The 16,544-nt window shown below is 29.4% G+C and overlaps 1 protein-coding gene across 1 annotated transcript; it reads right to left on the bottom strand.

Moving 5' to 3' along the window:
• Window positions 1-250: 250 nt before the first annotated feature.
• On the bottom strand, window positions 251-13,033 carry LOC123294646 (xanthine dehydrogenase-like). The gene is made up of 20 exons (XM_044875743.1): window positions 12,956-13,033; window positions 11,985-12,028; window positions 11,722-11,900; window positions 9,608-10,127; window positions 8,405-8,628; window positions 7,919-8,021; window positions 7,728-7,858; window positions 7,377-7,667; window positions 6,363-6,531; window positions 6,168-6,289; window positions 5,483-5,792; window positions 5,240-5,423; window positions 4,247-4,626; window positions 3,308-3,498; window positions 3,064-3,222; window positions 2,880-3,008; window positions 2,349-2,479; window positions 1,936-2,285; window positions 398-511; window positions 251-334 (listed from the first exon to the last, which is right to left on the bottom strand). The coding sequence occupies exons 1-20, from the start codon at window positions 13,003-13,005 to the stop codon at window positions 264-266; spliced, it is 3,852 nt and encodes a 1,283-aa protein (XP_044731678.1). The 5' UTR covers window positions 13,006-13,033; the 3' UTR covers window positions 251-263.
• Window positions 13,034-16,544: the final 3,511 nt, after the last annotated feature.

Genomic DNA, 16,544 nt, shown 5'->3' with positions numbered 1-16,544 from the left:
ATTCAAGAAAATTATATATATGCGTGATTTAGTAAAATTATATTATATTTTTTATTTATAAAGTTTATTATTAATAAATACTGTTCACGTTTTTTTAGGTATTTTTTGTAATTTAGCAAACTCAAGTGAATCATAATAACTTCTCCTTTTTTGTTATCAATGTACTTGATCATGAAAATACCTTTTTTGTGAACGTTTAAAAAATAGTTTTTCAAGAGACCAAGAAATAAAAATAGAGAAAAAATTAATTCCAAGTATTTTTATTAATTTAAAACATATTGCGAATGATTTGGTAAAGAGCTAAGTAAAATTTCGGATTGGGTTGTTGGTCCATCTGCAAAAAAAAAAAAAAAAAATTTGTGAAAATATTATTAACAGTTTTATATGATAGGCTTACATATTCTAACCCATGGATCTGAATTTGGATCACTTTCTTTTCTTGCTGCAGCCAATGCATGCCGAATAGCATACGCAACCGAAACCGACATACATAATGCTGGTTCACCCGTAGCTAAAAAAATGAATTGTCGAATAATTAAAAACAAATTGTAATTTGTAAATTAAAGAAAGAGAAAAGAATATCTATGAAGTCTCCAACGATGTCCTATTGTTAATTTAAGCTTTAAGGAAATATAAAAGTATAAATATGTACAGTATTTGTGTGTAAGTATTATGATATATTGTATAAGCATGCATTTATTTTTTATTATGTATGATAAATGTAATAATAATATGGGTGATAAGCCATTTAGTGGTAAATCAAATAAATAAATTTAAATAATATATAAATAATAATAAACAATGAACCAATACATATTGGCGGTCATTTACACAAACATGTTGGCGAACTTGTTCGCTAATTTGAGTTCTGACATCATCAGATTAGACCTTGGATTGTTAATGTTATTTTTTTTCTTCTCTAACTACAAAACGAGGTATTATAGACTAAAAAGGCCCACCTGTATATGAAATATATCAAGGTATACAAAGTTTTTATACCATGTATATATATGAAATGTATCAAGGTATACTAAGTTTAGACTCAAGTGTGTAACGCTTAAAAATATTGATGCTACGAACAAAATTTTGGTACAAGTGATCATAAAACCACCTTTTCAACCGTTAGAGATAGAACACAAGTTTAAGTGTATGTCCTTATAAAACAATATACAACTTTTGTTTGAAATATTTTTTCGTAAACATCACTGTTTATACGTGAGGGCGCAAATTATATAGCATGTATTAAAAAGGGATATTAATTATGTGTGTATTGCATGTATGTTTGCGTTTAGCTATCTAAGAGTAGCTGTCTTTCTTTACTTACGTGACGTAAAAAGAAACAAACGATTGCGTAATCAACACTGTCTATACATGGTATTTCAACAACTAACTCAGTCAATTATTTGTTTTCGTTTGTATTAGCTACAGAGTAGTCGATACACATACACCGCTAGACAAAAAATAATTGTGATGAATGACTATTAACGTATGATAATTGTTATAATATTTTTGTATACTATAAGCCTGACTCACAGATTGGCCAGATGGGTTCGTAGCTTTGCTCGGCGGACCGACCAGTCAAAATATGAGCAACTCTGACAAATTAGGATTGCGAATGCAGTTCGTCAAGTGAAAGTTACTTTAGTTTCTAGAAGTTATTTAATGATAAAAATATTGAATTTAGGGCTGTAAATAAGGATGTGTAGGAATGTGTGAATATTTAGCTTTGAATATTTCGAAAACTAAGGCAGATATCGAAAAATTCTATTCTTATTTTTTGTCCACATTTATAAAGTTAATAAAAAATGCATCATCAAAGTTGAAAATAAGGTACAAATAATTTGAACTACAAGTCTAAGCTTCCCCTGGCGCTCGTACTACTTATAGAGCAGTTTTCACTAAATGCCAATTCAGTTTACGGAAATAATATCTTACCTTTCGATCGTAAAACACCTCCTTCATCACTAGCTGATTTTTGCCTAAACTGAATTCGCCAATCAATTGGAATATCTTTTAATCCAGGTGGATGATATTTTAATGAACGTACATTTAACAATTGTCCAGTATTCTCATCATATTTCATATCTTCATGTAGCCAATAACCAAGACCCATAATAAATGCTCCTTCAATTTGACCAACATCAACCAGTGGACTTAAACTTTCACCAACATCTTCTAGCAGATCCACACGTAATATTTGATGTAAACCAGTTAATAAATCAATTTCAACTTCAGAAAATGTTACACCGTAAATATCATAGTTTTTTATATCCCTTGGCGTTACTCTGAAAATAAGCAAGTTTTATTAAATATATTGGACTTCAATGTTTAAATAATTATTTTTTTACTGATAAGTTGCTTGTAAATCAATATTCAACAAATTACATTCCCGAACCAATTTTTTCCAATCATGGTCAATCATTTTTTGTCGAACTGGATCCATATTGGCAAGTAATTGTTTACACGCTTGCATTGTTGCCTATATAAATAATTATTAAGTAAAAATAACTTCAATATTAGATAGGAAAATGGCTTTCTGTGAAACTATTTCGAACCCACCCTAAAATGTTCTTCATCAAATTCTGGTTCAAATTCGGGATCCTTCTGGTCAAAAGCTCTCAAGGCCACAAACATTTTGGAAGAACATTTTGGAGGCGGTTTGAAAAAGTTTCACAGAAAGCTTTTACTAGCCATATACTGAATCTATAATATATCCGTAGCTTTGATTGCCCGTTGCTCGTAAACTACTCGTAAAAATGTTTGTGGCCGTGAGAACCTTTGATCAGTATGATCCAAAGAACATTTAAGGGTGGGTTAGAACAAGTTTCACGAAAAGTCATTTTCCTATGTAATATTGCGGGGTCCTTTTGACAACTTACATAAACAACACTATCACTTCCAGTACTGCCAGCGGTAACTGTATTATTTGGAGAAACTAAAATATTGCTGGGCTTTACTTGAACCATACTTAAATCAATCCCAAAAATAGAAGCTGCTACTTGAGCTGCCTAAAACCAAATATGTAATTAATAAATTCTGCTAAATTCTTGCAAAATAACGTACTTTTGTGTTTATTCCTTGCCCCATTTCAATTCCTCCATGAGAAATTACAACATTTCCATCCCCATGATAAATTGCCACATGCGAATAATAACTTCCATAGAACACAATTGTAAACTTCATTAACCCGAGACCAATTCCTCGTTTTTTCCATCGATTATTCTATGTTAATAAAAATTGTAATTTTTTAATTGTAAGCCTGACTCACTCTATAAGGAAATAGTTCTTACTTCCAATTTCGCTTTACCTTATTAAATTCATCAACTGCTTTTTGTCTTTCTGCAATATTGGACTCTTTGGCAAATCTATCTAATATAACTGGGATTTGATCATATTGTTTACTTATATTGGCTAAACGAACATCTGCTGGGCTTATATTCAAAACACTACCAATATGTTCCATAACTGTTTCTGCCATTGCTATGGCTTCAGTAGTACCTTAAAAAATTTGGAAAATTTGTGTATAACTGCGACATTTAAAATTTGAGTTTTCAATTATATTGCATCCGGTTTAAAACACGAGGCTCAAGAGACACACTTTTCAACCTAAAATCAGAGAGCTGAAACTGGAAAATTAAAGGGGCCATCAAAAAATTTGTTTTTGGATACCTTAAACGTTTTTTAACTACTGTTACTATTTCTAATAAATTAGGAGTAATTTGCAATTACAATAATAGGCTTTAGTGCTAAATTTGAAAAATGGATTTAAACTTTACATTAGTGTCTGTTTTAAACTAAAAAAGTATTATTAAACCAATTCAAATTTACTTCGCAAATAGTACAGAGTATCATGGCGTCTTGATCGACATCACGAATTGTCATACAATCATTTTTGTGTATTGCATTTATAACAGCTGTGATCAACAGCTGTTAAAATGTAATATTGTTTACATAGTGTTTCAAATGGCTTGACGTAATATTTTCACAATAAATCTTATTGATGTTTGCGGTCACATGACCGAATGCATAATTTTAATGATATTACTTTTAAAAAATAATAATAATCCTTATTCTTTTTAAAAAGCAATTTTGTGTTTTATCCAACAAATAAACTTTTATCCAACCGATTTATTCTAAGTGGACAAAAGACTATAATATCATAGCGGCAATTATTTTCCTCTTCTTTGGAAGAAGGAATTTTGATATTAGAGATACCTAATAAAGGTTTATAGAAAAAACTTCATACCTGGGCCTCGACAAAAACAGTTTGCCGGAGTATCAGTGTGAACAACATAAGCCTTTATCTCCCATGTTGTATCATCATAAACATTTGATATTGCTCCAACGATTGCCAAAGAAACATTCTCGTTTGATGCGAAACCAACATTTGTATAAAATGACAAATTAAGATATTGTATTTTGCCTTTATTATCCACACCAACCTCGTAATCCGCGGAGCATGGAAATCGTTTACCAATCGCTTGCATATTATCATCCATATCCATACGTAAATACACTGGTTTTTGCAAGTTATGCGCAGCTATGGCACACGCACATGTAATTAAATTTGCACGTATAATTTTTGATCCATACGCCCCACCAACTCGTCGAACGTAAACGTTAATACTAAAATAAATACAATAATTTTATATATTTCATAAGTACAAAAGCTCTAGAAATCTAATTTCTAAGGAATCAAAGTGAACATTTTACGATTAACGATCAGGCGTAGATAGAAATAATCAAGGACCAAGTCTCCCTGAAATATAAAGAGGAACATGTCTGAACACTTATAAGTTTTAGTCTAAGAGACGGCACAAGGTCGATTTTCACCCATCTGATGACCAGATGAGACATAGTTTTTAAGAAATTTTATTGATTTATAAACATATCTATCCTAGTTTTTCTATCAAAAAGTGTTCATGGCTATTTTAAATTAAATTAATTTTAATTAATTTTTTACATAGCAGTTTTTGCAGGCAAACCTATACCATTATTTTCGTAATTAAAATATTTTTCTTCTGATACCAATTTCGATTACGATAGAAAAACTATGATAGGCGTTTATAAATCAATAAAATTTTATAAAAAATATGTCTCATCTGGTTATCAGACGGGTGAAGTTCGACCTTATACTATCCCAAACTACTCTACTATGGGGTATGACCATGACTGCATTTCAGAAAAATTTTATCTTGCTGGAAACTCTTAAACTTTGTTTAGTCATTATAAAACTTACTTTTTAGTTGGAATTTTACAAGACACAGCAACACCAAGTTGCGCCAAATCCATCCATTGTGTCGATGGATAAACATCCATTCCATCTTCGATTGGAATACAAACACATGATTGTGTTTCCAGTGTGTAATGATATTGTAATCCAATATCAAATGTTCCATTTATAACTTTTTGAACATCATTTCCTGAAATAATAGTAAAAAATTTAAAACAATCAAGACTTGTTTTCTAAAGTTACCATTACCAGTTTGCTTTCTATGTTTTGTTATGATATGGTTTACTCCAGGTTTTCCTGGAATTTGTAGCGCGTCTCTCGTGGTGTATGCAAATTGTTTACTTTGAGGTGGATCTGAATATTGTATATCAATTAATGTGGATGCATTACGAGCAATTTCATTAGTTTTTGCAACAATTATTCCCGCCGGTTGTCCATTGTATTTAACTTCTCCATCACAAAATATTTCTTCGTTCAATAGTGTTACAAATTCTGGAGTAAATGTATTAATGCCGGGTATATCGTCTTTTGTATAAACTGCAATAACTCCATCCATTTTCTGAAATAATTAAGAATGATTCTAATGTTGGATTTATAATGTCTGTTTCTTTTTTTTTTCATGATAGAAACGGTCTTTTTTTTATAGAAATGTTATTATACAATAATATAAAATTTTTCGATATCTAGAGTAATTTTCTAAATATCGAAAATTGAAAATTTTGTTTAATTATTAAGCTTCTTCATCAAAGTTGAAAATAAGGTACAAATAATTTCAACCATAAATCTAAAAGTGTCTTGGTGCTCGTACTACCTTGACAAATAGAAGACAGATAAAACAGGTAAAAATTAATAGACCAAAAATTCCTGATTTGATCTGTTTTGGGAAAAAAACGTCTCTGTAATTTAAAAAAATCTATAAGTTTTCGATAGTTACCAAAGCTTCAGTGCTGTCAATTTTAATAATTTTTGATCCAGGTAAAGCATGTGCTAAAATAAGTTTACTGTACAAAAAATCATACCGGAGCATATTTTGATCAATTACATATTTTGCTTCGCCTGTAAAAAATAATAATAAGTTTCTACAACACTAATAAAATATAATGCATTACACGGTTTTACGTAAAAATACCTGAACATTGTACCATGGCTTCTAATTTTGGGACAGGCTCAGTTAATGGATACTCAGATTTATCCGTCGTATATTTTTGTTGACCACTTGATACTGGTCTTTCAATCTCATATTTACCAGATAAATACCGTGGATCAACCAAATCTTTTGGAGCTTTACTTAAAACAAACTATAAATTTAATAAAATTAAAAGCATTAATTAGTGTCCAAATAGTTAATTTCAGTCAATAATTAAATCATGAAGAGTGTGTCCATATCAATTTTACAGAGCTTTTTTTAAAGAAACTTCCAATCTGAACAAATTACCACAGTTTTGTATGTAGTTCTGCATAGAAAATTTTATAAGTGAGATAAAAATGTTTTTAATAAAAAACGTTCACCATCACATTTTCTAATTTTCCCAAGTAGAAAACTATAAATATGCTGTAACGCTGTTGTTATAAGGCAATTTTTTACACTACACACATAATGATTTAGAACTGCGCAGATCGGAAATAGAAACCTATTAGAGCTAGATTAATTTTGCTCACAAATTTGAAATTGAATAAAATTTCGATGTGATAGAGCAAAATTAAATATTTTGGATTCTGATGACACCATCAAGTCAAAAAATTATATTTTTTTGATAACACAGGCAAATTTGATTCGATCTAATTGGAATTTTTTTTTTCAGCTGTGATGTCAGTTTTTCACTAGCTATCACTTAAGTGCTTAATTCCAGTACCAAGACACCACATTCTTGAAACTTATTAGAGCAAGGTTAATTTTGATCAGAAATTTTAAAAGTTTGGCCCAAATTTAGTAGGATTACATACTTGGTTTATCTAAATTGGATAAAATTTGGATATGATCGAGCAAAATTAAATTTTTTTGATTCTGATGACGTCATAAAGTTAAAGAATTAAGGTTTCTGGCAACATTCGTAATATTAATCTATAAGCTCTTCTAAACAACAAACTAAACACTCAAATCTATCTAGCACCTGCTCTTTCTTTCTCTAGAAGAGAGTCTTACCTTATAAAATAATGCAATAGCTAATTCTTGGCGTGCTTTCGGCGGTGGATCTGGAGGATGCTCATCACAGTGTAATTCACTCTCCAAAGTTTGTATGGCTTGTTGTAAAACACTATTGTCGAATAAATTTTTGCCTACTAGAAACTGTTCTGTGTTTGTGGCATGGACAAAATCTTTGTTAATATTACCATATACAATTGTAGCTGAAGAAACGGTGACCATATCAGATTTCATTTTCATTAAAAATCCAGCATTTACAATTGCGAGAGCATTTTGTGCTCGTGGCATTATCTACAAATGTGTACATTCCTGATCAAAAACATTGAACAAACGTATAATATGCAAAGATACCTTGTAAGTATTATAGATATAAGTATTGTCAATTTGAACAAAAGTAAAATCAACAATCACTTTACCAGCCATATTTAAATTTAAAAAATCCTTTGGAGTAACTGTTGTTAAAGTTCCTCCTTCTTGAGTTGCTAAAAAACTTTGAAAGTTTTAGAAATTTAAAAGAAAAATTGAAATAGTTTTTTGTATACCAATATTTATTTGCGCTCCGAATGTTTCTAAAAGTAGAAATATGTCTGATTGAAACCTCTGATGTTCATGTTTTAACATTAAACTTCCACCAATAGTTCCAAGCTAAATAAATTGTTCATCATTTTGTTTTTAATTAAATTAATTTGGGTGAAAAACCGAAGATCAATTGCAGTAAAAATTTAAACTAAACAAATTGAATTTTAGAGCCACTTCCGTATTCTTTTGAAACTAGATATTGTGTGGTTTCCACGTAAAAATCTGAGCGATCCCTTGATTTAGGCGATGCTTAAGCAAGTAAAGCAGGGTCTGAGTAGTTGTTTTTTAAACTCACTCATAGAATTTCTACTTTTATCAATGCTTGTCATTCAAATAAAAAGTTAATATCACAAGATAACGGTTAACAAAAATCTTAGTAGTTAAAATTAAAATTCTGCAATTTTTTTAAAATTGATCCCCGGTAGTTTGAACTACAAATGTAAACTTACATTTCGAACAGGAATATGTGCAACTAGATTTACATGGTATACAATTTCAGCAAAATAATTGAAATTTGATTTTTGTGAAGCAATTTTAGGGAAAATTCTTAAAATATCGCTTAAAGTTGTATTTGCACCGATACTAATAGTATCCGAAATACTTATTTTATATAATTCCACAACTGCATTAATATCGATGAAAACTGTTATATCTGGATCAGTTCTATAAACTCCTGCAATAAAAGACCGATTATGAATAAAAAATACAGTGTCATGATGGAAAATAAGTCAAAATCTCTAATCTCTAATCATTGAGTATTACCTACTTCTCGGAATATGTTTGAGTCTAAATTACTTTAAGTTCAATGGCTATAGACTACTTTCTAAAACCAAAATCGAAATTGTTTTTGCAAAACTTCAATTTTCCGATAAGATATTATTTGCTAGAGGTGCTGTATAGTAATCCCTCTCAGAAAAAAAATGAAATTTATAGCCAAACTTTCCGAGATGTGTATAACGTCGAAATATTTTTGGTTTCTTTATTTAAGTGTTGCAATATTGGTATGCCAATTTCTTTTATTTGTTCAAACTATTCAATATTTCTCAAATGGACCCGTTTTACTAACCTTGTAAGAATAGGTGGGTAAAATGATCGATGATTGCTCTTTAATTGCTTCAACTATTAGTATGAAAAGAAATCATTATTCACCTATTACAATTGTACATACAAAATAGGGATCATTTTAACGTATATAAAGGAGATCATTTTATCCATAACGTCATATTTCAATACCGTCATAAAAACTGACATTAAAATTTATTGTACGCATACTAAAATGTGGTATAATATTATTAAAAGTCAACAGAAGCCTAGAATAAAACAAGCAGCCAGTGAAAACTAACAAAAAGAAATTTTTCGTTGATATTTGTCTTATTATAGATCATAAGCAGTAAATTAATATTTTTGCTACAAAACGTGGAAGTCATCTATCGATAAGCAGACTAGGTGGCTTTAATGGTTCACTTAAAACAGCGAGAGAGCATTTTACCCTGAGGGATCATTCTTGATCACTTTCCCCTAGATCTATGGAATAAGGGTCTCAAAATCAAACGTTAAAAATGATAGGTATAATTTCTTTCTAAATAGAATTAATTGTTTAATGTTTTCTAGATTGCAAGGTAAAAGTTAAAATCTCATTTTAAATACTTTACCATGTGCAGTATTTCCAGCCACAAGCATATATTTAATACTTCCAATTTGTTTCAAAATTGCAAATAAGTCAGTTAAGGTATAAACTTTATACCATTGCTGCGATCCACTATTAATGTATACTTGTGCAAAAGACTCTACATCTTTTAATAGACATTCGTATGTATTTTTTGAACAGAGTTTCATATCCTCTACATCGACAATGCCACTACACTTTGTTGGCGTTGCATTGCTACGATCATCAGTTGTTAAACTTTTAAATCCATCGGCAATTGTTCGATATCCAGTACATCGGCATATATTACCACCAAATGAATTTTCAATTTGGGCATCGGTTAAATTGTTTTCGGTTTGATACAAGGCAAACATATTCATTACCATCCCAGGAGAACACATACCACATTGTGATCCATTATATTCGGCTAATCGTTTTTGTACAATGGAATAACCATCTTTTTGATTACCAATACCTTCAACTGTGGTTATATTCCATCCATGACATTGAAGTACTGTTACCAGACACTGCAAAGGAAATATACTTGTGACTAAGACAAGCTTGCCCTTCAGCTGATTTCAATTTTTCCCCTGCACTTAAACTGTTACCTGTTTACAATTGCAAAAAGGACAGCTTGGGTATAAAGTATACTTTAGGTAAAATCAAGAATTCTCTACCCGGGTGAAAAAAAAATTTGAAGAAAGAATAAGAAATTCTGAAAAAGTCTTAGGAACTTGAATTTCTCAATGTTTTCGGACTAGTCTAATTCAGAGTTATTCAGAGTTCTTAATACTTTTTTAAAGTTTCTAAGACTTTTTCAGAGTTTCCTAAGACTTATTAAGTATTAAGACTTATTCTTTTTTCAAATATTTTTTCCACCAGGGTAGTTTAATGAAGCAATGCATTCCCGAGAATAGTATATGGAATTATATATGAGTTTATATATAATCATATATAATTATATATGATTATATATAGGATTATATAAAAGTTTAATCTGATATATATTATAATCGTGAAAGTTTGTGAGGATGTCTGGAGCTGTGGGTGTTTGTTATTCTTTAAAAAATTCGTTATTGCCAAAGGGATTTAGATGAAATTTGGAACACAGATAGCTTATAACCTGGATTACCACATAGCATACTTATTATCCTGATAGTATCCTGATAGTGGGATAATTTTTGTTGACTTTTTTTTGGTACTTAATAATGCTTAATAGTTACTTACAATCATTCTACAACAACTTAAAATTATTTCAACTATAGAAAGTTGCATTATCAGCGAGTACCATAGGCTAAATATTATTTTCAAAAAATTAGGATTCCGCAACAAAAAATTAAAATCCATAAAATTGTGAACAAAAGGAAGTATAAGTGAGGTCAAGAAAAATGAGGGCTATAACACGTTAGTCTTTAATTTTAGAGTTGTTTAGAATTGCCCGGCAAAGTTGGAGGATATCTGATAGTCATATATAATTGTATATAAACATATGTACTTATATGTATATGATAAGATATAAAGCTTTATATATAATTTTCTGAGAAAAAAGATTTATTATATATAAAAAATAACCGATGATTCTGTGTATTATGAAAATAATTTTAATCTGTACATTTTCTCCATCTATTTTTGAAAGAAAGTTTTGTTAAAATCAAGACGTTTAACATATAATCTTCCGTTAGTCCAGGAGGAATCGGCGCCTCTTCAAATTGCCCTCCTAATGATATGAATGCATGTTGCCATGGCGCAACCCGGTGCCATATTGTTTAAACCGAAATTGTTTAAACAATTGCAAGGAATTGTTATTTTTCAGCCGGACAAATTTTTTTTATATTCTTTATTGAATTACCAATAAAAAAGGTCCTATGACTTTTCACGATAAAGTTAATATTTTTAAAGATATGAATTTTTAAAGGTTCGAAAAATCTCAAATTTGGGTACTTTCGACCCATGAAAAATATATTTAAAAAAAACATAATGTCAAAGTAATATTTTTTTTTTTAAATCTCTATACAATAGTTAATAATGTTGTTAATAGAGATTTCATTGTTTATATCTTTTTTTTTAATTGTTAATTTCGCGCGCTCACAAGTATAGAGTTTTAATATTTGATTTACAAACCGTATTAAAAGCCAATGTGACTTTTCTTTTGGATAATGGCTGCTCATAATCAACAACAGCAATACAACTTCCACAACCACCTTCTAAACACATAAGTTTTGTACCTTTCAAATTTGCCACATCTCGGATGAATGTGTTTAGTGTTGTTCTAACTGTAATAATTACTCCATCTGGGTGAACTGTAAATGAAATTGATGCATTTTATACTGTGACAAATTTGATAATACTAGCTTAGAAAAGAGAAAATAATAATGTATCCGTACCTACATACTCTTTTCCATTTATTTTAAATGTTACTACATGAACCCTAGAAAAAAGAAAAAACAAAATATCAAATATTTTTTTCCAGAAAAAATTTCTAGAAAGCAGAAAGAATTTAGAATTGATTAAAAATAATTTTAAGTGTATAATAAGTACTACTGCTAAATCAACGCCTAAAGCGCCTTCTTATACTATCCTTCTACAAGCAAATTAACCTTCTACTTCCATGAAGCCTATATTTATGCGTGTACGACTCCTATTTAGCCATTTTTCATATTAATATAAAGATTCATCTTAAAAGAAACCTGCAATTTGGTTGTAGTCGTCTGCTCCAAATCTTGCAAAAAGATTGTAAGCAGGCGTATTAGAATGAAGAAAAGTTGCAAAAAAATATTCGTCCCATTCCACAAAAATGGTTTGAATAAATGGCTGGAGTAAAAAAAAAAATAACTGTGTCTTTTTTTATACTTCTTTATTAATTTAATCAAATTTCTAGTTTCATAATGTCAGTATTTTCGAATTTTGTTTCGGTAGTTTGATATAAAGGAGCTAGTACCACATCATTGTATTGTCAGCGGGTTTTATACGTCGACAAAATTTCATACTATTATAAGTTTTAAAGTGAGAGAAAATTTAATTAAAAATTCCATTACTCATGCAAATAAGCCAAGCTAAATAAATAAATACATTTAAAATAATTTTGTTTCAAAGTTTTCGAAAATTTTTATTTCTCTTAGAATTTAATTAATTAATTTTTTTTTTTTTTTTTTTTTGAATATATTATAATAATAATATCGTGGCTAGTCCATTAAAAGTTATAATGCCAATGTAAGAAATAAATGCAAAGACAATTTATCGTAATAGTTATTATATTAATTATTTCGAATATTTAATATATTCCTAAATCATTTTTCAAGAAAAGAAATGTGTTCAGAAGAAAAGTTAAAGATGATAGGTAGGTGAGCATACTTACGGTGTAGTAGATTTGTTATCCCCCAAAATATTACTAGGGCCTGATCCCATTTTAACTAACACAAAGTTTACATATTTTTAAAACAACAAACGTAAAATAATTATTATATGAAAATAGTTTATATTTTTATTTTTATAATAATTAATTATAAAAATTTTATCGTAAATAATAAAATAATAAAAAATATTATAAAGATATGTAAAATTTATTACTCATATCTATACAGACGATTGTGAAGTTCCAGACCGATAGCTATCGGTTTATTGACCGATTACACGATCTTTAGAAGTTTATATGAGCAGCCATCGAGATTTCTGTATTTTTGGCTAGTAAGCCTTTTTGGAATGGGACATATTGTATTGTATACATTTGAAGTAAAAAAAACATGTATATACTGATCTTTTAGAAGATTTCGTGCTGAAACCCCCTTAACATTTAAAATTTAAAAATTAGGTACCTATACTTTACAAAAATGTTTTCATTATATTAAAAATAAGATAATAAAATAGATTAATAAAAAAAATGTATAATTAAAAAAACATGTTATTTTTAAATTCTATAGGCTCATACTTCCAAATGGAGAAACTTCTGAAACACTGAAAACTAACATGTTTTCTTACAAAATATTATCTTTATGTCCAGTTTAATCTATAATTGAATTCAATTAGTTAACATGGCAGAAAAAAGGAGCTGTTTTAGGTCCTCATTTTAATCAAAACTTTAATACTTTTCAGCCCCCTCTGCTTTGATACATAAGCGAGAAAATGAGGTACTTAAGTATGCCACTATTTGGAAAATTTACTCTCTGAAAAGTTTTACTGCTAGATAATCCAATTTTTTCCCCACAGTTAGGGTTGCCACCTCTACAGATTTGATCGTGTAGTTACTCCCGACTCCCGATATCAACATAAATTCTCTAGATTTCAGAAAAGAAATATATTTTTTTATTATTTGTTTCATATTCATTTAAATTCAAAAATTCCGAGCAGCTTTTATTTTAAATTATTTGAAGCATATTTATTTTAATATTTAATTATGGAAAAACTGAGTACACAATATATAAAAAATATTGAACAGTATTATAATTCGGTGGTGTAAATTAATTTCACTATCTCCCGACTTTCTGGTTGATCTTCCGACTTCCCAGCACTTTAAGGTAGCAGTCATACCAAAAGTTCCAATTTAACCCGTTTTACCCGTTATATTTCATCCAAAAACATTAAGTTTCTATAGTAATCGAATCCATATACAAATAAATATTTTGAAATTTATAAAATTTGAAGTTTTTTTTCAATTTTCAACCAAATATGAAAACTTTTTTGATCATAAAATAATTATTAATACAAAAAATTTTATTACTAATGTAATTAATTTCAAAAATTTTACAACAAATAAAAATAAAAACTGATAATAATAATGTCAAGCAGATCATCAGCCTTGTTTCTAGTCCCATCAATTTATCATAAGTTACGTATGTCATATAGAGCTACATCGCTTGAACAAGACGAAGAAGAAATTAGAAATCATATGTTTGAAAATATTTACAATTTAACTGGAGTAAAGTTCAAGTTTTCTTAAAGTAGTTCGAGCGTACAACCAGGTTTTTTAGACAATTTTTAAAGGCTCATATAACGTATGATAAAACTCGGGGCTGAGGGCTTGGAAAAGAGGGTTGCAAAAATGGACTCCACAAAAATGTACACTAGCTTTCCCATTCTAGACCTAAAAAATTTGGTAAAATCTATTTTCTACAACATTGCTTGCAATAATTATAAAGTTAAAGACTAAAACTCTACTACCATAATATTAAGGAAAATTGATACAACTGTCATTGAATTAATTTGACTCGAGTTTTATATAAAATTAAATTAGTGAGGCTATTTGGTTTACAATAAGTGAATGGACATGATTGGGCGGTTACTTTTAAGAATCGAAAATTTGTACTTTTTTTTTAATAGTGATGATGTACATAGCAGTGGCTGTACTATCGAACTAGCTTACACAGGGTCTTTTTTAAGTTGACACATGCTTGAAACTCGAAAAATTACATTTATCGATACAAATGTCTGAAGCGAAAAATGTTGGGTGTATAGGCGCACATCTTACGCAGACATTAAACTTGACCTAGGTTTTCAAGCTCAATGCAAAATCAGTATACTCCATAACTGGTAGTTGATAGATGAACACTTTAAATTAGAAAGTAGTAGTAAAAACCGTACAGTTTAGACAAAAACGGACTGAAAAGTTTTACCCAAAATTGTTTTTTCCTATACAAATTGTCATTTCGTATAATTGTTTCTACGAAATCTAAGTACTCTTCGAAAAAAAATTTACAATAAATCCAATAAAAGTATTTTGATTTTCTATAAAGACCATTTTTATTCAAATTGAATGAACAAACGCACAAAAAGCTAGATTTTTGCTATCAATCACTGTCTAAACTATTCGGTTTACAAAAAAATGTTTTAACTACCATTTTTCGTTTGAAGCATTTTCCTCGATTAAATTTATTTATCGAGTTTCAAGCATATGTCAACTTAAAAAAGCACTCTGTATATTAATAGTAATACCTTATTTACTTATATTACAGGTACAAAATATAAATCCAAAATCTAGTGATCTTATTTCGAAGGAAGTAGTGCTCGTAAGTGTACCACCGAAATTCCAGAAAATTTTGGTTTAAAATTGACTTAAGTCCGACCGTTAAATTCACGTTTCTTATGAATTCAAGATAATATTTCTTCAGTTTCGTCAGGTTTTAAAAAGTATAAATAGTAATAAAACGCTTCAAGTCTAGCCGAAGAATTTCATGTAAAATGTAAACAAAAAATTGTCAAGAATGAACTATCGCGGAGTTGTAATTGCATCAAATTTCGATGCCCGGATATAGATGCCAATGTCCCCAGTAAATGTTCGGAGTTCCGAGCAAATTTTTCAGACTATAGGCAACAGTTTCTTATATTAGAAATTTATGCACTCCACTGATCTATTTTGTTTTTATTTTTTAGCATGATCATCACAAACAAAATGATCCGTGTCAACATTACAAAGACACATTGTTATATATACTAATCGCTTATTGTTGTGGGCTAGCAGCATTTGGTCGATTTTGGGCTAATTTATGTGAAAATGATAATTCATCCTTTATTATTGCTTATATAATAATGATGATTTTTACTGCTTATCCAATAACATTTTTAAATATGACTTTAGGACAATATACATCAAAAGGGCCCTTGTTAGTTTTTGACTATTGTCCGTTATTTGAAGGTAAACAATTATTTAAATTCTCTGTGGTCGCTAATAATCCAGTTTTTAAAAAGCGGCCTCAAATTAAATTTTTTTTTTAATTATTTAAATATCAGCTGAAGATAGTATAGAAGAAGAATGATAACATATTAAATTTTCATCGTGTCTTATATATTGTCTTACAAGTTAAAATGCAGATTTTTAAAACGTGGCCTCATACAAACTTCACAAACTTAAAAAGCCTTCTCCTATCGATATTCTTATACAATAGTAGCGAAGCCCAAGAACAAAATAACTCGAGCTCGTCAGATTAACAAATGGGAGGTTTCTTGGACCTTCC

The sequence above is a fragment of the Chrysoperla carnea genome, chromosome 3 (assembly GCF_905475395.1).
Source record: "Chrysoperla carnea chromosome 3, inChrCarn1.1, whole genome shotgun sequence".
Classification (NCBI taxonomy): Eukaryota; Metazoa; Arthropoda; class Insecta; order Neuroptera; family Chrysopidae; genus Chrysoperla; species Chrysoperla carnea.
This window is presented reverse-complemented; position numbering and strand designations above follow the sequence as displayed.

Coding starts and splice junctions, on each gene's coding strand:
- LOC123294646 (XM_044875743.1), bottom strand. CDS start 13,005: ATGGGATCAGGCCCTAGTAATATTTTGGGGGATAACAAATCTACTACA. Junction 12,029..12,955: donor GATAACAAATCTACTACACC/GTAAGTATGCTC, acceptor TCTTTTTTCTAG/GGTTCATGTAGTAACATTTA. Junction 3,223..3,307: donor CAGTTGATGAATTTAATAAG/GTAAAGCGAAAT, acceptor TTATTAACATAG/AATAATCGATGGAAAAAACG.